Source organism: Rhea americana, unplaced genomic scaffold (genome assembly GCF_003343005.1).
Source record: "Rhea americana isolate MKP2758 unplaced genomic scaffold, rheAme1 scaffold_13, whole genome shotgun sequence".
NCBI lineage: Eukaryota > Metazoa > Chordata > Aves > Rheiformes > Rheidae > Rhea > Rhea americana.
In genome coordinates, this window is record NW_028185372.1 from 6,533,804 (window position 1) to 6,560,277 (window position 26,474).

At 37.7% G+C, this 26,474-nt stretch overlaps 2 protein-coding genes across 2 annotated transcripts in view; both read left to right on the plus strand.

Annotated features, from left to right (window-relative positions):
• ITGA1 (integrin subunit alpha 1) overlaps positions 1 to 26,474 on the plus strand; it is a 74,256-nt gene that overhangs the window by 4,768 nt on the left and 43,014 nt on the right. Inside the window, exon 2 of the mRNA XM_085326418.1 lies at positions 23,680 to 23,800. Coding sequence (XP_085182544.1) covers positions 23,680 to 23,800 — 121 coding nt within the window. The remainder of the gene's footprint in view (positions 1 to 23,679; positions 23,801 to 26,474) is intronic.
• On the plus strand, positions 1,153 to 3,904 carry PELO (pelota mRNA surveillance and ribosome rescue factor). Its single transcript, XM_085326419.1, has 2 exons — positions 1,153 to 1,987; positions 3,132 to 3,904. The coding sequence occupies exons 1-2, from the start codon at positions 1,262 to 1,264 to the stop codon at positions 3,561 to 3,563; spliced, it is 1,158 nt and encodes a 385-aa protein (XP_085182545.1). The 5' UTR covers positions 1,153 to 1,261; the 3' UTR covers positions 3,564 to 3,904.

Below are 26,474 nucleotides of genomic sequence, written 5' to 3' on the forward strand. Positions count from 1 at the left end.
GTAGGTTACACATTGAGCTGCATATTCCTTGTTCAGGTCCCTTTTCTGTGCAAATATCAATGAACTAATTACATTTTAATGATAACTTACAGGTTTTTCTGATTGTTTCTTTTGTTAACCTCAAACTTCATTTGGAATATGCTTAGCTGTCCCTGAAGCTTCTCTCAAAACTGTCTCATTCTCATTGAAATAACTCATAGTTTCAGGAAGCTGGCCAAGTTTTCAAGTGTTTCAATATAGGTTCAAGAATAAAAGGATATTGTAAGTTTAACCATAAGCTTCAGGCTGAAGTTCAGGTATGGTTCAAGTGCATTGCCAAATTAACAGTTTGGGTTCTGATCTGGTCCGGGACTGCTTTTCATTCCACTCTGTAAATGTTACCAAACCAGTGGCCTCTTTTCCACATCAACAGATGTTGCTAATACTGGCTGTGGTCCATAACTCTGAAGGGCCATGGCATTCACTTTTTACTCCAATGAGAACTGGCCATTTAACCCTACTTTCTTGCCTCATGGAGTTGCCTTCCAGATCTACATAATTGCACAACTGTGTAGCTCTCTTATTGTAATCTGTGAGGCACTGTGCTAAAGGCTTTTGGAAGTCTGAGTAATCTCTTTTCGAAACGAGCCGGTGCGCTATGCGCAGACACAATACAGGCCAGCACAAAAACCCGGAGGGGAAAGGGCCCGCGGAGGCCCTGACCCCGTCTCGCCTTGCACCACGGCGATGCACCACCCCGAGGTTTCCCTTCCGAGATCCCCGCAGCCTGCTAGGCCGGGGCTTGTCCCCCTTCTCTCGGCCGTCCTGCCCGCCTCCCACGGGGCAGGGGCACGGCTGCCCCCCGCCCCCTGGCACGCACGGTTACCACAAACCCTCACGGTTTTCCCCGACCGTTAGGAGCTGGTGCGCGCTCGGCGGCTGTGCGCATGCGCCAGCTGCGCCGGGGGGCTGTACTGCGCACGCGCTCCGGGCACGGTGGCCAAGAGGCCGCGGGCGTCGCCGGCGCCGTCCGAGGGGGCTGCGCGCATGCGCTTGGGGGAGGGGCGCGCCTTTGGGCTGGCGGCGCATGCGCAAGGCGCGGGGCGAGGAGCCGGCAGCGCGGGCCCGGGGGAGCCGACACGTCGCGGCCGGGCTTGAGCGCAGGCCCCTAGGCGGCCGCCCGGGAGCGCGCAGCCCCGCCGCGATTGGGGCCGGGGCCTGGCGGCGCGGCTGAGGGGAAGCCGAGGGCGCAGCGGCGGCGGCGCCGCCGGGAGCCGCCGGGATGAAGCTGGTGCGGAAGGACCTGGAGAAGGATAACGCGGGGCAGGTGACGCTGATCCCCGAGGAGCCCGAGGACATGTGGCACACCTACAACCTGCTGCAGGTGGGCGACAGCCTGCGGGCCTCCACCATCCGCAAGGTGCAGACCGAGTCGGCCACGGGCAGCGTGGGCAGCAACCGCATCCGCACCACCCTCACCCTCTGCGTGGAGGCCATCGACTTCGACTCGCAGGCCTGCCAGCTGCGGGTCAAGGGCACCAACATCCAGGAGAACGAGTACGTCAAGATGGGGGCCTACCACACCATCGAGCTGGAGCCCAACCGGCAGTTCACGCTGGCCAAGAAGCAGTGGGACAGCGTGGTGCTGGAGCGCATCGAGCAGGCCTGCGACCCGGCCTGGAGCGCCGATGTGGCAGCCGTGGTCATGCAGGAGGGGCTGGCTCACGTCTGCCTCGTCACCCCCAGCATGACCCTCACACGTGCCAAGGTAGAGGTGAACATCCCTCGCAAGCGGAAAGGGAACTGCTCTCAGCACGACCGGGCCCTGGAGAGATTTTACGAGCAGGTGGTGCAGGCAATCCAGCGGCACATCAACTTCGATGTCGTGAAGTGTGTGTTGGTGGCCAGCCCAGGCTTCGTGCGGGAACAGTTTTGTGACTACATGTTTCAGCAGGCAGTCAAGACTGACAACAAGCTCCTGTTAGAGAACAGGTCCAAGTTCTTGCAGGTAAGAGGCTGAACTGCCTCTGTAGTGGGTGATCACAGAGGTTTGAGAGCTCCCTCTGGTAACAGAAGAGAGTTAAGAGGATGGTGGGAAATAATTCACCACCTAGATAACATAACTTTCATCATGAGGAAATTATACTGGTGCCTCTAAAATTATAGTCTAGTTGTGCAAGACAGGGTGTTTCTGTTCTAGAACAGCTTAAAGGGGAGTAGAGAAGATACTAAATATTCAAAACCATGCTAAAGTTCATATTTATTGTCTCATTAAGACTAAAACACAAGTTGGGAAATGGTTTAACTGTGCTGTTAATCTGCCATACTGTGTGGCATGTATGTTTAATAACAGCTTTCTAAAGCTTTTTAAAAAAGAAAAATACTGAAGCACCTGGGTGTAGTGTAGGTTAGTTAACATTGCTGTTAGTTTTATAGTACATAGGTAAAGATTATGCAAACTACAACTTTTTTCCCCCTGTTTAGTTAACTGTTTGCTTGATTGTTTTATTTTTCGTTCACTAAAAAAGGCAAAGCCAGCACAGAAAATAGAAGTTTCATACAGCTATCACTTCTGAATTACATCAGGCTGTATTTTAGACCTGTAAAACTATGGGGAGTCCCAGTACTTAATGGGCACAAAGTCTAGGAGTCTTGAATTGCACATAGAAATCTGGTTTTGCATTTATAGCAGAGCAACAACAGCGTGAAAGACTTTAATATATGCAGCTGCATCACTAGTACGTCTGCAAACCCCTAATACAAGCCTTAGTGCTTTTGCACTATATGTTATATAACCTTAAGAGATCTTCCTCTTAAATTTCTATTAAATACTTTAAAGGCTAAAGAAGATCTGGTTTCTCAGTAGAACCACATGGTTCTACCTGGGGCTTTGTACAATGCCTTGCTTCTCTTTATTCAAAGACTGCCTTACATAAGCATCTTTGCTACTACCGAAGTTTGAGTGATTTGAGTTAAGGTTGGGGTTTCAGAAGAGGAGCTCTTCTAGGAAAATCATTTATGTTTCAAATAAAAGCTATACCCATAGTTAGAGAGAGAAATGCTATGGAGAGTGGAAACTGTGTTTGTGCTTGGTTAATCAAGAAAATGGTCCTTTTTAAAAAAATATTTATCTTTAACTGTGTTTACTGTAGGTCCATTCTTCCTCGGGACATAAATATGCGTTGAAGGAAGCCCTTTGTGACCCAGCTGTAACTAGCCGTCTCTCTGACACTAAGGCAGCTGGTGAGGTGAAAGCCTTAGATGACTTCTATAAAATGCTGCAGCATGAGCCAGACCGGGCTTTTTATGGTCTAAAACATGTGGAGAAGGCCAATGAAGCCATGGCCATTGACACCTTGCTTATCAGTGATGAGCTCTTCCGGCACCAGGATGTGGCTACACGTGCTCGATATGTTAAATTGGTAGATAGTGTTCGGGAGAACATGGGCACAGTGCGCATCTTCTCCAGCCTTCACGTGTCTGGGGAACAGCTTGGGCAGCTGACAGGGGTGGCAGCCATCCTGCGCTTCCCTGTTGCTGAGCTGTCTGACCAGGAAGATGAGTCTAGCTCTGAAGAAGATTGATGATGGTGACTTTCTTTTCCCAGTTCACCTTGAAAAGAAAACAAAGGCCTTCCCTTCCCAAAGACTATGTGCAGATGTGCCATGATATGTAACTTAAGTTTTTGATAGCATCTCTTATAGTGTAAAGCTTTACTCAAAACTCTAATGGATATCTGTTCTATGACAAATTATGGATACACTGTGGATTGGAGCTGATTTTGCAAGTTACATCCTGGACTTCCAGCAGTACAAGAAACTGATTTCACTCCCAAAAGCTGTTCTTCTTGCATATTCATGCAGATTGACAGCTTAATGTTTTGGAATGTATATGAAAAGATAATAAATTAAGAGGGAGAAACATGCCAGACTGTCTTTATTTCTGTTTTTAAGTGCTTGAAAGCAGTATTACAAAATCAGTCTTAACTTCCTCAAGCAAGATCTTTCTAAACTTAGCTTGATCATCTTAGGTGCTCACTTTCCACATCTTAGGAAGAAGGTTAGAGGAATGGGATGAATGTCATCTGTTGTGGGCTTTCTTTGGTGCATGTGTATACTTGTGCACTTGCATACTTCTGGAGATACAGGAAGCAATCTTTCAGAAACAAGACCTTTTAATTTCTTCCCTAATGTAATAGCAGATGTAGAACTTACTGAGCTCCATAATTTGTCCATTTGAGGTATCTCTTAAATGATCATTTGTTGTAAGATTGTTTTGAGGGCTAACAAGGTATGCTGTATTTTGCAGTTGACTGTTTTCTAATGAATTGGCATTGGGATTATTTCATGCCTACTTCTACAGAACTTTATCAATATAATTATGCTTTACAGAAACAGATCCTTGTTTTTTGTTAGGAAGCTTTTGACTATTAATAGTTCTAATAATTTCATAATCTTATTTCACTACCAATGTACCCATTCAAAAACATTTATTTACAGTTTATAGCTTGTATATGTACACAGTTGTGTAGATAAACACAACTTCAGCCAAAGATACGGTAATTGTAAAAATCATTGTTGCTTTTCCAGTTGTTTAATATAACAAAACTATTCCCTACGCAATGCAAAAACAAAACTAGGATGAGTTTTGTTTTCAGTGAACATTATATCTTAGGTTGAGGAAATACAAACTACTTTCAGATTCTGACAAGATCCCCGGAAAGGGTATTGTTTAATTTAAGCCCCACGTTGAAGGTGTAGATTGTGTGTGTAAATAAGCTTTATTAGTTTATTTAAATGATAAATGATATTTAAATGATAGGAGTTGTGAGAGACTTACAAAAATGAAAGTCAAATTTAGACTTTCTTCCAGAGAAAAATAAAAGAAAAAAAAGGTTTTGATATTATCAGTTTAGGCAGAATAACTTCAGCAAAGTATTTTTAAAGGTACTCTCATAATGCTGATGTACGCTAGCTCTGTGAATCTGGTAGCATTATCTCTTGCTAAGTTGTACCAACTGAAACTTTAGTCTAAACTCATTGACGGGGAAGTCTTTTTGAATTAAATGCCCTCTTCTATTCTATCTTCCACATAATGTTAATGAAGTACAGCTCTAATTTGTGTTTTCTTCATGCATGCTAGACTCTATGGATATTAGGACACTGATCTGTCAGTGAAGACGAGGCTTATTACACTTTCAGAGTACATATCAACTGTGTTATTCAAGCTTTAGTTTTGTCTTGAGTAGTGTTGAATGCCCTCAGTCCCAGAATCCTTAACTAGACTTCTTTCAACTGTTAGGACTGGTTAATTTAAAAACAATGTTCGTTCTTATAAAAGTCTGCCTAAGATGCCTAGACACTTGGCCAGCTAGCAAGCATTTGGCTATGCACTAAGTTAAATATAAATAATGTATTCAACACTTAGAAGAATCAGACCTTCAGTATTTAACAAATGAGTACTTGCATTAAAGTCTCATACTGTCTAATGAGTTACATTTCTCTCTCTAAGATAAACTACTATATGAATATTTCGGTGCTTATAAGTATTTGCAATTTGTTGCCATTGTAAGCTAAAGCTACTTAGGGTTAAAATTGTATTACAGTAGGAAATTCTTAATTTAATTCCCAGCAGACTAAAAGAGATATAAAACACTTCAATATAACTTACTTGGAATAAAACTCTTTCTGGACCGTGGAATGATTTGATCTTCTTTTGGACTAATTTGAGCGAAGTTGCCCCCTTTAAAAAATAAACGGTGAAAAGTTTTTGCTACAGATTGTAAAAATTGTGTCAATTCTTCCAGTCATTATTTGTGTCTTGTAGTAGTGTTTCACTAAGAAAAAATACAACCATTTAGTTGTTTGATCTTTTAAGGTATAACTGCAAGCATTTGGTAAGAAAATGTGTTCATAGTTATTCTTTGAAATAGATTTAGAATTCAAATGCTGTGCCAACTTTATAATTTATGAATCTTCTTTTCCTTTTTTAGCTACTGCTATCATTGTCTCTGAAAGAAATATATCCAGTTGCCCAAAATATGGAAGGGTGGTTTTTTTTTTTTTTTTTTTTAAAGCACTTTTGTAGTAAAATAGACACACAATCATTATGTAGACAAATGCATCCTGTTTCAGGAAACAGCTTAAGGGCTTGGTTTTGAAAGTAGGTTATGCTCGGTAGTGCAGATGGTTTACCTGGCAGAATTCCAGGGCTGTTAGTATCTTTTACATTTAAGGGAATTTTGAATGGTTTGTAAAGTCCATATTGGCAAAGATACTTGCTTAACAAAGACCTTAACTTCTCTTTGTGATAGCACTTACAAAAATGCATATTATTTGCAGTTTAAATTGGTAAGTGCTGTAGACATGGGAAATATTTTTCTTGATCTTTCTTTGGAAATAGACATAATAATACACTAAAATCTGTTCACAAAATGAAAATTGTTTTCTTAAATCTAGAATATTTAGTAATTTCAAGCAATATTTAATTTTTGCTTCTGATTGCTTCTGATGTAATTCTGTGAATTAATAAGATGGTTTATCTTCCATTTTTTATGTTTTTCAAAATAAATGGTTTGCTGTTGTAATGCTTTTTAATATTTATTAAGTCTTGTTGGAAGGAAGCTTTAAAAAAAATACAAAGTGCTCTTGAAGCCTGATCTGCAGTTGGCTCCAAAGATGCAAATAATTTCATTGATTTAGGTCATAGGGCTTCTCTTGCAAACTCATACTTTGGAGCAGATCCGAGTTTCTTAGTTGTGTCACCTATGGCATTTAAATACAGTTGTGATTATATCTGTTTGCTGTGGATGTTTATAGGATAAAGTTTGGTGCAAAATATAAGGTCACCATGAGCAATAGACTAAAGAATCTTATTAGATATAAAGCAAAATAAAACATAAAACTCTTAATAAAGTTGTAAATCACTTTACTTGACCTGGAGAGTTCTCCATCTCCCTCCTTCCTGTATTCCCCAGTGCAGACCACTTGAGTAAAATGCTGATGATAAATGATCTTGCAAGAGGAATCCTTCTGACCATTCTCTGACCATCTGTGTAAGACAGGCCATAGCACTTCGGCTTAATTTGTGATGTAACTAGCATGTTATTTTTAAAACCGTGTAAATGTCAGAAGTAGCTTTGACTATTTGCTGCTATTTTCTTAAAGTAGCCCTGAAAGTAAAATCAGTCTTCCCCTCTGAAGATTTACTGAATTTACTTCTAAGCTGCTGACCTTGGTTTGCCTTTTTCTGTGAAAGTATGCTGTAGCTACCTTCTTAGTTAACTTACTTATAGTTTGAGTTTCTTTAATTTCTGTCTGGAAGCTACATCATCCATCTGGAAATTGTATTCGGTTCTTAAAAGGCAAGGTGGGAGGTAAAACTATGTCCATGGGATCTTTTTTAGTAGGCCAGAGCTTTTTTTTTCCTACAGTTTTCATATTTCATTTTTTAAAAGAAAATAAGTCTGTTTCATAAACAAAATGTCTAGTGTTTTAGGAAAAAAAAGTTCTTAATTTTATGCTGTTTTTTCCCAAGCTACTTCTGGGCACAGTCTGGTCTATTCTACACAGGATTTAAGAAAACAATTTGCAAAATGTGAAAGTGCAATTTGAAAGTCTGCAATTAAGAATCCTTTTTTGTAACCAAAAACTGGGATCCCTTCAAGGTACGTTAATTAAAAAAAAGCAAAAAGAAAAGAAAAAGAAGGAATGGCTTCAGAAATCCACTTACCTCCATACTCTTTAGGTAAGGCAGAACTTCAGACTTTTAATTTTTTTCTTGCTCTCTGATATACTAGTTGGTTCTATCAATCTTGTTTTTTTTAATATGTGGAATGAAGTTGTTAAAATGCAAAGCCAAGTGGATCTGGAGTGGGTCAGACTGATGACGATTAAAAAAAGAAAAAAGATTTCTTCTTCAAGATGTGCTAATGTGGAGGAGGTTACAGCTCTGATAGCCATTCTCTTGTACATCGGTTCCTGTTAAATATGCACCTGCAAATTTTTGTGACATCATTTGGTAATAATTGTTGGGGGTTATGATTTTTCAATTCTAATTTGATCTGCTTATGATTGCACCAGTTTCTTTTGAAGCATCTGTAATTCTCCTATAACAGCCAGAACTTGTGTTAAGAGACTTATATACAATTTTTTTGTAGGAAAACCCAGTTCTACAAACTTACAGCTCTGCTGATCTAGATTTTAGCAAATGCCTAAGCACTTGAATCTTGTGATTATTATTATAGTTCTTAATTCAAGCTCTGACATGGGCTAAGCCTGGGCTTTTTCAGTAGTGGAAAGAATAAACACAGGCTGTCAAGTTGCTTGTGCGACTTAATAAACATAATGCTTAGTCCAGACAAATTTTTTCTACTTGACTCATACAGTGCAGTGACTTTGATTTGAACTTTACTGTTTGCATGATGTAGAATATAAAGGAAAGAAATGTCTCCACTATAACCACCAGCCTGCAGCATGTATTCTCTCTAAACTTATAAACCTGATTGTATTAGAAATGCATTTGAGCTTTTCTGGCAAAAATTGTCTCCTAAAGTATCTTAACCTAAAGAGGAGTGTAAGGAAAAGGTCTCTGAAATAATTTTTGTTTATTCTGTTGTCTGAAAACAATTCTTCCTCTTGTCTCACTTGAGGACTATACAAGAAACAGAGGGGAGCTGGTATCAGAGCTGCACTTGCTTCCAAGTCTTCTGGGAAATGCAACATTAAGCAGCAGCTTTCGAGCACTGCCATCTCCTGTCAAATTCTTCTGTATTGATCTCTAATTTATTGCTCTCAATTCTGGAATGGTCATGTTCAGAGATAATGTAATTACTGTCATGCTGCTCTAATAATTACTTAGAATTCAACTCAGAGCTGATAAGGAATCCTCTGACAAAATAGCTTTTCATTAAAGAATCTTAATTAGTTGAAACCAATCCTTCCTTTTAGGAATGTACATACCAGACTAGCCAGGGTTTTTTTCCCCCCCTCTGGTCCAGAATGGAGTATCTCATCAAAACTTAGAATAGCAAAGGAATCATGTGGGACAAACGTTGTAAAGCCTTAGACTGTTCTCTGATTCATTGTTAGCAAGAGGCTAAAGATGCTCCCTTTTCTATCAGTCTCTTTGGTAAGGACTACTCCACACTGTATAAATAACTAAATATATTTTGGCTGAGACTGCTGAACCATAATTGTCTGTCTCACTCATGTGGGATATCTCTTTGGATGCAGGACATGATTTTCAGATTTCTAATCTGAACAGGAAAGGAAAGTGATTTAAACCTGGTGCTATTCCTATTTAATATACTGCAACTGTGGTCTTCATGTTTCAGAAAAAAAGTTCTGAGTTCCATGTTTCAAAAGGTTTTGGATTTGATGGCCGTCAAGCAAATCAACTTTAAAAGGCAGACAGATAATTTCCCATATAGCTTCAATACAAATCCTTAGGATTTTTAGCCACTTAGGACAAATTTTTATACCAGACTTTTAACTTGAAGGACTTTAAACCCAGGAAATACAAAATGTATGTAAAGAGAAAGGAAGGAAGGAAGAATTCTCAAAGAATGTAGTAACTTAATAAATATTTTAAAAGACTCTAACCTGACTCTTAGATTGTAGTTCCCTTTGGTAGCTGAAGGCATGATTTCAGATGCAGGTTTAGTCTATGTCTTCAGACCTCGAGAACCATTTACGGTTGGAGGAGCTTGGTAGAAACTACTACATTTAGGATGTCTGACAGTTGGCTATCAAACAAATGACCATGAACTTTTCCTTAAAAGGTTTCTGCACTCCGTAAGCTGCAGCAGGTTTTGCTAAAGAGAATTGCATCTTCTTTGATCTGCAATGTTTAGTCTAGTGACTTCAAGTGTTTGATACTTGCATGAATATATTCATTTAACTGTGGGAATATTAATTACATTTCTTTATCTTACCCAAATAGCTGCCCTAACACCACTTTCATTCCCTTAGGTAAAGTTGACTTCTTTACCCTGGGTAGGTTATTCCCCTCCTGAATGGAAATTGTTGCACCAAAGTAGAGTACAGATACGAGAATTTTAAATAAATGATGCTTAAATAGGCTTTCTTTAAATACGTTCCTGGCAGAGCGTCAGTGCCTGGCAGGGCGGCTGAGTGCTTTGGTGCGTTGGCTGCCTCTGCTGCGAGGTGCTACCTGGGAACTGCCAATGCAGTGGAGGCAGGAGGGAGAAAAGGGGCAACTCTTCAGTGAGGGAGCTCTTCCCACTGTCAGGACAGTGAGGAAAGACAAAATCAGAGCTTTTTTTAACAGAAGTAATGCTTTATGAAACAGACAGATGTGTTGTGCTGCCAATCAGCTTGATAGGCAAAGGAAAACTTTCTAATCAGACATAGAAAATCAACCAAAGATGATTGAAATAAAACTGCCAAAATTTTTGAACAGGAGTTTAGTGGGAAGAAACAGTGAGAGAAAGAAAAAAATGATCATTTTGAAAGATTTTAGTTATTAATTTTAAGAAGTGTTTGACACGTTTTTATACCTTTTTTCTCTTAAAAGTCTCGAAAATCAGTTATTAAAAATCTGCTGATAGATGTCATTTAGTTGACCAGTCAAGCATTCTGATTATGGTAAACAACAGATTTATGATTGCTTAAGCCGTTGCAAATTATCTGCATATGTTTTATGCAAGTCTTTACTTGCATGAGCACGTGCTATTTTTATTATGATACAAAGATCCTAATAAGTGTTCAGAAAGAACCAAATTAATGTTGCACTGACAACTGAAAATATAACCCTTCCGAATTTTGAAAACTTGTCCTTACAGCCTAGATAGATTACAAAGTTTAGAGTAGTCTTCCCCCCCCAAGGGAGGGTGCATTTATTGAATTGTCACTGAAAATATTTAGAGCCTGAGACAGTGGTATTTCTATACTGAACTTTTTCACTTTTAGGACACTTTCAAAACTAATGCTTTCTCTAGCTTAAATACTCTTATTTTGACATAAGAACTGGCCAGGAATAACTCTATGCTGAAGCATATAAAATTTCTAATACTGTAAAAATGAAAAGTGGGAATAGCCTTCCAGAAGGAATAATCACGGCAAAAGGTCTCTTTAGTATGGAGTTTGTTTACCCTGAAAAATACGCTGTAGTTGCCAGTAATAGATAGGAATCAGCGCAGCATTTCTGAACCCTGTGCCCTGAACAGAGAGTTGGTCGCTCCTGGTGATTTAGTGGTGTGTTGAGTTTGCCCTGTTTGTATCAGTCCAATTCTTAGTGCCTATGTTTGGACCACGTCTCAGTTTGCAAGGCAATACAGACCTCTTGTCAGGACTGGATTGGCAGGGAGTGTTTCTCAAACTTCAGCTGAGGGAAAACAGTCAGTTGCTGCTCTTTTACTACTGCTGAAACTGTAGGTCAGGCGTTATTTAGGTGAAGCTGATGGCAGATCTTTGATGTGGAAGCAAGTACTTGCAAAATTTCCAGGAGTACTGTGAAATATAGGTTGGTGGTACATGGTTCTTTTTGCTATTTTTAAAAGGTCCTTTTTTTAAAAAAGTATTGAATACTTGCAGCTCCTGCTGACTTTGGAAAATTCAGTCATGGTTAAATATCACCAAAAATGGAGTAGCTGACCTTTGCTTCTCGAACTTCTATTTACACAGAACAAGAGATGTCTACATAAGAAAATATCATTTCCTCACTGTTAAACTTTCATGGCACTTCTGTGAAGCTGACACAGATCTTTGAAAGAAAGAACTGATTCTTTGTCAAACAGTTGTTAACTCCAGAATACTTTTTCTGAACAGAACTGGGCTGGACAGATATCTTAAAATCACGGGTGTGCTTCATGTGCTATGGGTGGGAAGCGTAAGGTATTAGCGCCAGTAATTCATGTAGAAAGCTCTATCTTAAACTGCATCTAAAAAAACAGGATGTTTTTCTCCCTCCACAGTCTTGACTTTAAATTTTTTTTTTTTTTTTTTTTTTTTTTTTTTTTTTTGGGGGGGGGGGGGGGGGAACAAACCTTCCTCTTATATTCTCTTCATGGCTAGTTCCAAATTTCCCTGAATTGTTTATTGACCAATGAAAAAGAACATTTGTAGTAAAAAGACCTGGGATTTATTCTGTAATGCTTTTAGCTAGCTTGCAAATAAAATCCCTCCAGCAACAATTAAGCAAAGGAGATGTATATGCTCTTGTTGCTAATCTGTTTCTATTTTTCTTTAAGACTTAGTAGATATGGTTGATTATGCATATTATTATATGCATATTATGTATTATATGCAACTATTCAATATGGAAAATTTATGGTGTTATTCTAGCTTTTGGAAAATGTATTAAATTTTGAAATTAAAAACAAAATATGTGTATAAAAATATAACACAGAAAATAATATTAAATCCCATATAAACTGTTGATACATATTTTTCAATGACTTTATTTCCCAGACTGCCCTGTGAAATGACAATGGTAGGGGCAGATATATTATGGAGTAGAATGAATATATTCCACATCAAAGATACCACACATGAGGATTTCAGGGAGTAAGTTTCTAACATATACTAGAAATATTTATTTATTTATTTATTTATTTCTGTCATTTCAGCTGAAATATACTGGTGTAAAGTTGGCATTTTGGCTTCATCAAGTTTTTTGATTAGCCCTGGTAGACACTGTATGCCAGTCCATGAATTACTGGTATATTGATTCATTCACATAAAAACTAGCTTTTGTTTATTGCCAGTAGATTATGTTTGTTTTGTAGGTACCCTGGAGATGAGACACATATATAAAATGGGCAGCCTGCAGAAGTCTTTGTTATACTTTTTTTTAGGCCATGAGATGAGTTAAGCTGCTGAGGTAGCAGCACTTTACAAAGTGCCTAGTGCAAACTAGTCGTTCTTGTGTCATTTTCTGTTCAACTGTCAAAGTGGAGTGTACAATGATGAACAAACTTTGTATTGCTATTCTTAATTTTGTTCTTAGGGTGCAGAGTCTTTTGTGACTTGTGTTATGTGGAAGTGGGTTTTGTGGCTATTTCTAGATTAGGCAGCTATTTTATGGTTGCTGATGTTTATGAAAGATAGGATTTAATGAGTGCTATGGGCACTTGCAGTCCCACATTCCCAAATGCTTGAGTTTCTCAGCTAAAAATGTGTAAGGTATGTTGTCACTGAGCTGTATTTTGCAACTGTGCAGTGCAGGCAAAGAGTTCTTATCACAGTTTACAATTCATACTTTCAAGAGCATAAAACTGAAGAGGAGAGCAAGGAAAGAGACTAGCTGAGGATTATCTTTCCTTTCCCCAATGTAGAGGAAAAAGATGCAAACCAGAAGACCTCTAGAAACCTGCAGAGAACTGGTACTGTGATTACCCATGCCAATGTATGCTTAAGAATAGCTCAGATTTTGCTACTAAGGAGGTTAATACTGATCTATTTGAACAGACAGTGTCTGCTCTGCTGTGTTCTCACACAACAGAACAGACTATTTCATGCTGGAATTTATCTGCTGTGCATTTGGCGATGAAGAGGCACTTCCATTTGACCTCGTGATATGAGAAATGCTGGCATCTGGAGCCCTTTCTTGGCAGAATTCCAACATTGCAACAAATAATGACTTTCTTTTCCATTACAGCCTGTAGCAATGTCTTAACAAATACATTCCCACTGTGGTCATGATTTCTAGTTACTGATGTGAGAAAATGCTTAAAAAAACATCTTGAACAATATTATTGATGATACCACTTTATTCCTTGCGAAGAATTAAAAGCAATAGATAATCAGATCTGCTTGCATGATGGTCCTTTTTTTCAGTGTAAACTCAATGTCAAGAATTTTTTAAACTTTTCAAAATTTTAGCAACCGCAAACTTCATCCCTTACTCTGCAGTTCCGTTCTCGTTAGTATCGTTATTTAAATTTGCAAACCTCAGTTTAAACTTAGCTAGAATATTTGCTTCTGTAAAAATGCTTTCTGTTATAGGGTGAGTAGTTTCTCATCATGCAGTTTAACTGGAGTTTCTGTTTTGTAAAAATTCTTTTGATTTTTCACTTTGCTGTAACTTTTTTTGATTGCACTTTGAATACTAAGTTCTTCAGAAAATAAAGACTTCATGCTAAAAGGGTAAGAGTTTTCAGGTCCCTATTAACAAAGTAAATATTTTCAACAAGGGGAAAAAATGATTTTTTTTTCTATAAAGTCATGACATAGGAAGATGAAGTAGCATAGTGATTCTCTCTTACTCTAGTAGAAAGTGGCTCAGACAAGAAAATGGCTATTCTGTTATATTCCAGTGAAAATTATCATAGATCTGTTATCAGAAATATTAGGAAAGACATTATTTTTACAACTTGATTAGAGTTTGCAAGCTGACGTTGTTAATACACGCATCTGAGACTTAACTGTGAAGTGTCTATATTCCCACTGGGCTCTTCAATTTTTCCTTGGTCAAGCTCTCTGTTTGCTTTTGGGTATTTTTTCCACTACATCACTGCACAGAAGAGATATATTAAGGCCAAAGGAAGAGACAGATATTTGAGACTTTCCATCTTATCCATTCCACTGCACTTACTACAGTGTTCTTGAATAATAGCTGAACTGATATTGATGCTTTTCAGAGACATCAGATAAACAGAGTCTATGAACTAACGGCTTTTAGCGTGCATGCTGACTGCATGTGTTTTTGCTGTAATATATAAAAGTGGCTTGGATTTAAGTTTTGTAGTGCTTTGGCCAGCTGAGTGTGAGAGGGTCATGTCAGGATATTTGCACTTCCTTCTGGAGGATTTCTTCTCTTCCTGAAGCCTTTAGTGATTCAGCTGAGAGCGAGCCAGTGATTATGCTGAGCATAAAGCAGTGAAAGACWTGAGTTTGTAGCCATTGTGAAGTAAAGAAATGGAAAAAGTTGCTGCTTTTCAGAAAGCTTTTATTGCCACCAAAGCATTTCCACTCTTGTATTTGCCCTAAGACTGCTGACCTTTGAGAAAATCTACCCAGAAATCTATAAAAGCAACCGGGGAAATTAATTAACAGATAATGATAATAGGTCAGAAAGGCAAAAACAAAAGTGCCCTTGCTCCCAGTGGGGAGATAGTAACATTAATTTTCAACCAGGCATTAGTTTTACATCAGTTCTGTAATTATTAAATTTCCCAGTGTGTTCAAAGGGAATTGTGATCATTTCTCTCCTCCCTGGGGAGTTTTACAGATGGGTGATTTTAAGTTCATTTGGATAGACTGATGAAGAATGTTTTTGTGCCATGGTTCATGTTCTTGCTATATTAAGAGAACAGTATTTTTTTTACACTAAAAATCAGCATAGGGGCAATGTATCTGTCCTCAGAAGTATGTTAATTTGGCTGCAATGTTTGGCAGTTTTCCCTGAATTTTTGACAGACTGTTTTTATTTCATTTTTCAAAGATTACATGCTAGCTGGCAAAGGAAAGCATAAGTACAAAGCATGGATTCAAAAGAAACTTAAAAATATGTAGAAAATGGCATTTGCAATTCACTTTTGAATATTGACAAGTGATAATCTAGTCTAGCTCACAGGTTTGGCCACAGTGTGATGAGTGTTCAGTGCTTTCTCTTTCCTTCACGCTTTACTAATATACTCAGATCATGAAAGCTCAGGAGCGTGTTCCACGATGACAAAAGTCATCATTCTCTATATTAGCAAAATAAGTTCTCCTCGGAGTAGAGGATAGGTATAACGCATACTGTTGAACATATATCCCTCAAACATCTTTGCCTCAGAATTTTTGATATATTGCTGTAATCTTTTATGAGCTCTTATCATGAGCTTCAACTCTGAAATTAAGAACATTTCTCTAACTCAAAGCTAAATTTAAGCTTTAGCCATATCATTAGCCAGATCATTAGCCATAGTAGAGGGGTGTTCTGTAAGGAGAGTCATACTTTTAGCAGTAGTGACTGAGTCGACCTCCCCAACCACTTGTGCTACCTGTTGCACAACCTAGCTACATCTTGGGTTGAAATGTAGGTATAATGCTGAAGAAACTATTGCTTAAAGTGATTCGTGTGATTATATAAGTTAGAGAAGGTACGGCGGCTACTTGTTTTGGGGTGAAAATGTTGGGTTTCCTTCTTACAGTTAAGCTAGTGTTACAGAATTTAATTTTGTAGGGACTCTGAAAATAATACTTTAAAATATTTAGAAATCTTATTATTTCTACCGTGCTATGAAGTTTTGGATACTCAGGTAGCATCATACTTCCTTTTGTTGAAAATAAAACATAAGCTTATTATTGAACCTGCTTTGCTTTTTTATTTAGAGTAACAGTAACAAAATTAATCATTAATACTTAAAAGAACTATGCTTTTTAATGTAGGAAAAGCAGTCCTGTTAACAATGTGGAGCTGGATGAAAAAATCACTGTGGGAGAAGAGATACTAGCTTTGGGGCTTGCTAAGGATTAGACCGTGTATCCTGCAGGGCCAGCTCTAACTGGATAACCAGGCTGGTTGAGACAGGGCTGCAGAGAGGAAAGTTTACAGCAGCAGCCAGAAAAACTGAGATTCTGCAGAGCTGAAAATAAGCTGACACATCATACTTGACTCTTCCTATCAACCTAGAGAAGTTTTTTGTGGAGGAAAATCTCCAAATGGATGGTCCATGAGCAGTTTTGGAGAGGGTTATGAACAATACATTTTTCTTCAGGTTAAAGTACCCATGCTTATTCACTTAACCTCTTGCATGAAATTAATCTCTTGTTCCTTTTTAAGCTTCTGTGTTTTATTTCAGGAAAATAACTACACAATCATTTTAACCACACTTTCTATGTGAAATTTGAGTTAGTTATAGATGACTATAAATATAGTGTTATTAAAAAAAAAAAAAAAAAAAAAAAAAAAAAAAAAAAAAACTCAATAGGGAAAGGTTCCTGGAGGCTTGTAGATAAAGCTAGATGGTAGGAAACAAAAGTTATAGCGGGATGTTCAAGAGCAAATGGTATTAGGAGCCCTGGAGGATGGTCTGGAGAGGAGTGCTAAGGTTGTAGGGAATTGAATGGAGTTAAGTGTTGATGGAAGGGCTCTATACAAAATATGGACTAGAGATCACAGGAGGTAAGCTGAAATATTTTCTAGGAGCGTCATTTGGCCTTCAGCAAGCTGCTGGACTTCTAAGCCTCATTGCAAACATCTGTGCAAGTCTAGTAAGTGACCTCACAAAGTTTTCCATTGGTGACTGTGTATCTTTAAGGTTTTCTCTCCCTTATGTGAGAAATTGCAAAGTGCTAAGATTTTTACTGATGAGAGGACTTCTTCCAAACATTTAAACAAAATGGTTTTATTCAGTTGACAGTCAATTGAGCAGGGCATGTATTATTTGACTCTACTGTTGTATTTCTAAAAGTTTTGTCTTTTATATTGTATTACTCATCACATTACAAAGCTTTGATTCAGTACATTTTCAGGCATTCTGAAGCTGTTCTCCAGTACAAATTATTTGGTCCAAAGCCAGCAAAGGAAGCTTTACGTAATGAATGTACAAAACATTTTACTGGCTTTGAAAAGCTTGTGGCTACTGAATCTGGAACCACTTTCAAATATATATTTCTTTGTCTTCTTTGGATATCTATCTATTTTTAATAATTTTTTTTATTATTATTCCAATTATTTGGACTCATTCCAGAGAGTCAGTCTTTTGCTCTTCAAACGTTAAAGATTAAAAAAAAAGAAGCTGCAGGCAAAATTACACAAAAGTTCTTTTGTAGCTCTGAAAAAGAAAAGGCCTGATTTAAGCTCTGCTGAAAAATGTTTGACAAGCGGAAAACTCTTTTTTTTCTTTTTTAAATATACAGCTTTATTTGAAATATATGGATATTTTAGCCAGCCAGAATTGAATGCAGCATGAACTCCTACTACCACCCTCTTGGCCTTCTTCAGTAAGGCACTCCAGCCTCCAGACTCACTGATGGCAATTGTGCCACACATCCATATTTTCTTCCACTTAGAAAGTCTGTCGCTACAACTCTTTTTCATAATACAAGACTATATAATCCAGTTGTGGCATTATCATATATGAAGCAAAAAATAAAATGTGAAGAATCTTCCACTTACAGTGCCAGCAAGGAATCCACTTTCATATGTTTGACTCCTCATTTCGTAAATAGCATTTTTAGAGGTATATCTTTACAGGCAGGTGCATATTTAATCTTCCCATGCTACTAGCTAGATGCAGTCCAGCTCTGAACCTAAATCCACAGTGTAATGTTGCTGTAGCTGGAAGACCCAAATTCCAGGAGAATTCATTTGCCTGGGCTCGGTGCTGCTACACTTTCCAAAGGCCACCACTTTTTTTCTATAACTGGCTTGGTTCCAGCTAGCCGGGAACAGCAGCACAAGCTTGCATGTACCTGCGAAAGGCCACATACTCAAAGCTCTCAGCTTCCTCAAGTGAAACAGTTTTCTGATTGCAAAGGATGATATTATTTGCTACCTTCTCCTCATCAAGCTTTTGTAGGAGGCTGAACCAGTCCTGTTCATCTCACTGAATAGCCCACCAACAGCCTAGGTACTTCATTTTGTGCTGTTTGCTTCAGGTGTTTCGTAAGAGCACAACTGAGACAGGCAGATTTTTGCAATGCTATAATACTGCAATACTATAATACTTTATCAGCATAAAACACTGTAAGAAGGCACTCAATAACTGACTCAAACTCAGACATCCTTCTTAATATTACTTAACCATCAGTACATTTTTATCAGATGCACTCCTCTGTATTTGCAGGTCTTTAAAATATGCTTATGGTGTTGTTTGATGTACTATACAAGACATTATATCAGTATTTTATTTTGCAAGAGATCCGTGAATAAGAGAACTCCATAAAATATTTTAATCTTCATCTTAAATTTCTCTGTCCTCTTTTATTTACCAAGATAGATGTAGTCTTATATTTTTTTTCCTAAAAATCTTTTTTTTTGAGTTACCCAATATTTTCCAGTTATACATCCTTTTGCAAGATATTTCTGCTTGTTTTGTTCTCCTCCCTTACTACAATCAGACCTGCTTGTTTCAGTCTTTTCTTGCAAAATGCAGAAGAATTATTAAAGGCATCTGAAATGCTGTACTAGTAAGTGAGAAATAGAACAAAGGTAATGGAGAAGTAGTGTGCCATGTAATCCCTGTATCCATGTAACCCCTGTTGAATACCAAATACAATTTTTTTCCTTTCCAAGTTTTGCAAAAAAACACAAGTATTTCTCAGAATAACCACAATTTATGGAGCTTGCAATGGTTATTTGCCTCAGACTCTTACACAGATAAAATAATCTATTCTGAGTTTACTCTCTTTTCTGGGTTAAGTTGGTAAACAAGATGTCATTTATTGTGGGTGATTTGTGGTGACTTTTTTCTCAGTAAAGAGCCATGTGTTAGATTTTGGGCTACTGTTCTGGTTGCGTTTATGTCTGTCTATTCTGGGAAAGTGTGAGTACTTACTCTGCATGTCTCTGGTAGAGATTAGAGTAGCCAGGCCATATGCGCACAGGCAAGTGCCAGAGAATTCAATTTTAAGCATTTTTGGACAAACTGTGTAGAGGCAGTAGAAACAGGCAGACTTGGCATGAAAGTCTGGTTAAAAGATCCTGTAACTGAAAAACTTGTTTTGGTGGCTACTGGACAAGTATGTGCTGCTACTTTAGGTTTGCAATAGAAATAATATTTGGATTGTTGTCTGGGTGACTGAGTGTTAACTTTTGGTGTGTAGATACAAACTGTGCTTGGAGAAGAATGCCTCATGCACTAGATCGTTTTCTAATTCAGTTCAAATCAGCAGAGAGAGGGAGGTTGTCCTAGGTCTTCTGTGCTGCCCAGTTTGTTACTGAGCAAGAGCATAAAAACTGAGATGTGGGTTTTATCTCTTGATATACATTCACGCTCAGCATTTCTGATTAGTCCTTTGATCTGAATTTTGTTTTACTGATTCTGTTAACACCATGTGAAGTATTTCAAAATCCTGATAACTTAATTTAGCTGTAGTAATTGTGATTAAGTATGTAGTCAAATACTACATGCCTCACAAAATTTTTTTTCTCCTTAATCCACATAAATCTCAAAAGAATTATCTTCAAGTTCCCTGTAGCTCAACATTTTCCATTGTTTCTGCCAATAGTCTTTTCACTTTATCTACACCACAACCTTGCTAGAGACGGTTGAGAATGGGTACATATTAGACAGAAATTGGAAGTTTGGAAAAGTACAAGCTAAATATTATTAACAGAAAATATGATTGTCACAGTCATTAATGTTTGTAAATCTTGTTAATCATCAGCTTATGTTGTGCAATATTCATTACACTAAAAATGAAACAAATTGTGAATGCCAGTTTACTCTTAAGTAAAGGATGTAAATTATCATCAGTTGACCATGTAATGGGGATCACCATAACTCTATTTTCATTTACCATCTGTGGACTTGAATGTATCTTTGACTAATAAGATTTCCTTTTATAGAATCTGTGGAAAATGTAATAAGATAGCTTTAAGTGTATTAATTAATTAATTATAATCTTATGCTGCTGATCGTGACACTTTTATTCAAAAACATTAGGCTCATGCTGTTGCATAGTCCCTGGAATCCACAGAAGGTCATACAATGCTTTTGCATGTTAAAACATGCCAGTGATTTGTATGCAAAATCAGACTTCAAAGAATCTGATTTCTGGCTGAAATAGAACAAGAAGTTGAGAGAGCAAGAGGGTAGCCATACTGGGTCGAATCAAGACTGCATTTAGTCCAGTAAACGTAAGTAGATACCTAGAGAAAGACCTAGACAAACTTGTAATATCCTCTTTTGTGTTCTTCCAGCTTCCAAATGTTTCCAGGGGAGGGGATTTCCTTAGCTAGATGTGCTTTCTGTGTGGTTTCTAGCCTGCAGTAGTTTCCTCTTTCACGGACTAGCTCAGTTACCCCTTGACTCTACATAGCATCCTGCATCCAAACCATCCTTTGTCTGCAGCTTCCACCGAGCTAGTTCCTGCTGTGTGGAGAGTCACCTCCTCTCGTCTGTGATCAGTCTGGCCCTCCGGGCTCCTTTAGCTGGATTATTTTTTGGGGGGGGGAGACTTTACCATTATAGCCAGTTCTAATCTGACCTCACTCAGAATCATGAGGTCTTGGGGGCTAGTGACACGCTGGCGTTTTTATTTTGTTTTAGCTTGTTCAGACTTTTTTTGTAGCTATGAAGATTAGAAATATATTACTTTAAAATTACGAGATTTGAAAATCCTACATTAACATAGATTCATGAAACTTCAAGAGCATTTAGTAAAGTGAGTATACCATAAAAATCACAACAGTTGTCCCATACTTCATTATTGCGAAGAAATTCCCTGTCAGCAGGTGATGGAATCATGGTGGAGTCATACGAAGCACAGAATGCATGCATAACCTTTGGTGGCTTTGGGAGAACGTATTTGAAGAGATAAGCTGGAATCTGTTTTCTGTAGTGTTTCTTATTAAAACACATTTTAAATGTCACCATAAGGTGTGCAAGGGGGAGCAAACATGTCTTCAAAGACCTCTGGAAGCAGATTCTGTTCATCTTATTCAGGGACTAAAGTGAGCAGGCTTCTGAGAGGTCTTTAAGAGGCAACACAACACTTTGGCATCTCCTTTTCTTTGACTAAATAAGGAATTTAGATTCTTGCTTTAGCAGAATATGTCATTAGAACAGTTTTACTGTCAAAGAGGTAACTTGGGAGTCTAAATGAAGCAGCCTGAATCCCAACACAATGTCAAAAATAACAGTAGCAATTATTTTCATCCTGAGGTTTAACAGAATAGCTTGGAACCAGTGTTAACTCTACTGAATTTTTGAAAGGCAGATTTTGTCAGTTTAATTATGCTTTGATGACAGAGAGTAACTGAGGAAAACACTTCTTGTATGTGAACAGGCATAGCAGAATTTGTCTAATGGAAAACTTGAAGGTCTAAGGAAGACAGTAGATGCATGAACTACCTTTCCAGCAAATTATTTCCCTCAGTCTATCTGAGGGAATGTTCTTACTGCTTGCCGTGAATCTTTTCTGAGGCATAAAGGTAAACTCTGTTTTAATTTGTTCAGTTCTTTGTATTTCCTGACTCAGACCTCAGATCAGAGAGATTGAAACTAAAATAACACAAAAGGGAGGGGGTTTATTTTCTTTTTTTGCTGTCCAGTGAAACCAGAAATATCTTTTCACTGATAAATAGTCTTTTGTGATAATTTTACAACATTGCACAGGAAATAAGATGTTAAGAGAGACAGATGAGCATTGACCATTTGGGAGCTTAATCATAGTAATGTCTCTGAACAAATATCGTCTCAGTGGTGAATAACACAGTGTATTTTAGTATCTGGACATTATTTAGATGTTTCAACATGCAGTGAGTATTATGAATTTGGATATTTTTATGGAGCTGTCAGCAAATGATCATGAAATGCTTCTTTGAAATTAAATAAAAGTTGGCTTTAACTATGTTTATGACAAGTTGAAGCCATTCTACCAATGCAACTACTTTTTGACTCTTGAGGATTAAATGCCCAGCTCTGCAGCAAGGAAGTCGATGGTTGATTTTGAAACTGACTTCAACAGTTCAAGGGTGGACAGAGCACTGCAAGAAAAAAATAGAATGAATAAAAGCTAAATAACCCTATTTCTGTGTATAAATATCAGTTTTGGCTTCTTAATGAGTTCCACAGTGGGATATGGTTATCGTTTCAAGCTGCAATTTTTGCACTATCCACCTTGTCTTTCTGAAGTTTGCTGTGTAGTCGTATTTTTGCAGTGTTTTCCTCAATGATTGTCACTGATTATTAGTGTACAGGAAATTGGTCCAAAGGGGCATCTGCTGTCATGATCGATCCTGTTGCAGTCCAAGACTGTTTTAGAGCAACTTTTCCTAAGTGGGTAAATGATGGATTGCTGGGTATTTTTGAGATAACAACATCTGCTTATATGAAAAATTTCTTCCAAAATATGAAAGGTTTACAAGCACTCTAAAATAGAATTAAGAGAAAACTATTTTTTTCCTTCAATATAGAGTAAAATTAAATATATCTGAAGCTTTTCCTTGTTCTTTTGCTATGCATGTATTATGCCAGTAGTTGAAAATAAGTTAATTAATTACCAAATTTATCAGAATTAGAGAACTAGTACCTTGAATGAGGGAAGGAACATGTTTTGTGAGTTTTTCACATTTGAAATGCATGGAAATAAAGTGAGTTAAAATAATTAAAATGTCATTTTATTTATTTATTAATGTTATTTTACTAACTATTATTGTAAATGTGTTTTAGAAATGAGGGACGGACTCTATAAAATAGTGTCTAGATTTGAGGTACAGAAGTCCAGTGGCTAAAATCTTTGAATTTGTTCAAAGCTGCATATGTATGTGTGAGAAAGTACATCTTGAACCCATTGCCAGCTTATGGGGTACAGGAGTACGGGAGTACGTTGTCTTAAGTTCAGAGCTGAAACAAACTTGCTGAATAAGATCTGAAATTAAGTTTTCACAGACAGAACCACAACTGCATCTTTTTAAAAAATGTGTTAAATATTACAAGAGAAAGTTTGAAAACTAAGCTAGTGCTGCCCAAAATACCACTTTCAACGGCTGTCTTGTACCATCAGTAGGCCATAATGAAAACTTGCTTTCTTAAAGGTTTTGAGTTTTATGCATATTGCTACATATTAATTTTTTTTAAAGCTCTCTTTCACCTCATCGGCTCTTCCAATGTTGATGTGAAAAATGCAATGACCTTCAGTGGGCCTGTGGAAGACATGTTTGGGTACACAGTTCAACAGTATGAAAATGAGGAAGGAAAATGGTAAGTTGTTTTTAAGTGTAAACTCGAAATTATCAGATGTTCAGTGACTCAGATGCTATGCTATTGTCAGTATTATACTAGTATTTATTTGTTATTCTTGGTAAGTACTCCCTGTAAATGAAAATGGGATTCTGTCAGTCTTAGTCATATTTCTTAAACTGGTTGCAGTCCCAAAGAAACCTGCATAGACTGGGGGACTGAAAGATGCAAAGTTCAAGTCTTTGTTCATTTTCTCAAAGACATGACTGAGTACTCAAAGGAAGTAAATCACTAACTGCTAGAGATGAGAAAGTTTTATGCTATGCCTGAGCCCACTTTTTAATGAATAAAATTATTTATCTTTTCCCATGTTAATGTATCACCAGTGAAATTGTTTCCACTTTATTTAACTAATCTGTATTATATATTTTTTCTAATGGTTTCTGTCAGTGGTTATCTGCACTGAGTTTTTTTTATCTAGTAGGAAGATTTCTGCATCGCCGGAGTATTTAATAGTACAGTGCTCTGTCTTCCCTTTTGGCTTGCTGATAATGCCTTTGACTTGGTATTGGCACTTGGAGCTTTCTTAACATGTCTTTTCCTTTTAGCTGTTCTTCTAAATTAGAAGTTGCATTTTGATGTGTTAACTAATATCATTGCTTCCCAGTCTCTCAATAATAAGCAGCTACAAAGATTTTTCACTCAAAAACAGACAGACAAAACTTCACGGGTTATCAACTGGCTGGAGGATTGAATTAATGCGTCAGTGATAAAAAGGTTGGGGAATACTGAGACACCACTCTAGGTAGATTTCTGGTTTTGCAAGAGCTGCCCCCGTAATCTCACATCCTTGATAAACCCCTACGACTCCCCCAGGCAGCTTGTGACTAAGTGCACGTGGCTGCAGGTCGGGCATCGTGCAGTGCCTGAGCAGACCTGTTGGCCTCTGGCGCTGTTGGACACAGTAAGACAACATTTACTGTTAGCCCTAGAGATGCCCAGTAAAATGCTGTTGCAGAGTCTGCTTTTGAAAATGGTTGTTCTTGATTGTACAGCTTGCAGGATCTTTAAATATAAATCTGCATTGTGATCATGAGTGACTAATACTGATTATCTTGAGCTAATTTAGACCTTCAGGAAATGGTATCCATTCTAGGAGCTGGGATTTTGCAAAGTAAACTATATGGTTGTAGAGTATACCAAAACTTTTCAAAAGCAAAAAATAATACAAGCCAGAAGTGGCTACTCTTCCAGTGGCTAGAAGAAGACAGGAGTCCAAACTAGTGTGCTAGATCTGAACATCTCTGAAATTAAGCTCTGGAGCTGCTGTTACATTTTCAAGCTTTTAAATTTCTTTCAGCACAGCAATGCACAGGACAGGAAATCTGCATGCTGATGGTTAAAAATAGATGTACAAAGCTTTGTGATGCTTCAAATGTTAAAACACTATCTATATACTACAAAGAGAGAGCTTTTTAGCAACAGATGTTCTGTAAACCTCTCTGCAGTAAGAAAACCAGAGTCCCCTATTTTATGTGTTTGTTTCCGGTGCAAACAGATAAATAGCCTTTCAAACCACTTCTGCTTGTTCACAGGGCTCACTTGCTCTTTCTGAGAAAAGAGCAGTATGGGAGCATAGTCTTACTGAGTACTGATCATTTCCCGTGGGATGTCAAGCACACTCAGCTTCTCTGCAGTTAAATGGAAGTCAAGGATGCTTAAAAGTGTGGTGCTGGTTTCTAAGTTTTATTGTAAAAAGCACATACATTGCAACATATAACTTGAAAAATATCAGACAGATCCATCATATACTCGAAGCATTTTGTTTTGCATTTAGGAGCATTTAGAAGTTATTAATTAAAAAAATCCTAGTGGATCACAATGAGCCAGTCCATTATGTTTGCTTAGAACCAGAACTGTGTTCTCTCTCTGTCTCTTTTTAACCCATAGGCTATGTTTTACCTATATTTATCTATTATTTTATTCAGGTATCTTCCCTCTGGACTTTTAAATCTGTAATTAAAGGTAGAAATTATTCACTCACTAACTCCTCACAATCATGCAAGTGTCCAGGAGCAGGTCCTGCTGAAATATTATTCTTAATGGTGGGATTTCTATGTTTCCAACGTATGCTGTGAATTCTAATTTAATCTGCGCTCTTTACACATTAAATGGTCAGTTGTTATTTGCCAGGTAGTTCTGGGATATTTATTGTAGCTAATGAAGATTTGAGAACAAAACAATCTCCATCTCTAAACAGCAGAATTTCCTGCTGAAAAATGTTTTCTGGATTTAGAGGTGAGAACAGTACTTTCTGATCATATCAAATGTTGAAAAAACACTGGAGGCAGGATAAAAACAGCCTTAAAATTATGTAATTGTTTTTACTAATTGTAATGACAATATTTTCTCATTTGTAAGAGGGAAAATGATCTTTTATATTGCTGGCTTACAGTATTAAAGACTAAATTCTTATTTTGGATACCTGTAAGTGTCTGCTGTGATATTTAGCCTCTCCTTAGCATTAAAAATACATTATTTTCTAAAATACATTAGCGACTGAGGAGATATTGAATAAAGCAGATATTTCCTTTTTTACTTGTAGTCCTTTTCATCCACCAATACTCCTTTTATTTTCCAGTGTTTTTTTTTTAATGTTATTCTATTGTGTAATCTGGCATATGGGCAGGCTTCC

Bases quoted from the DNA above. Each gene is read 5' to 3' on its own strand.
- PELO (XM_085326419.1), top strand. From the start codon at position 1,262: ATGAAGCTGGTGCGGAAGGACCTGGAGAAGGATAACGCGGGGCAGGTG. The intron at 1,988-3,131 runs GTAAGAGGCTGA...TGTTTACTGTAG, and splicing joins ACAGGTCCAAGTTCTTGCAG to GTCCATTCTTCCTCGGGACA.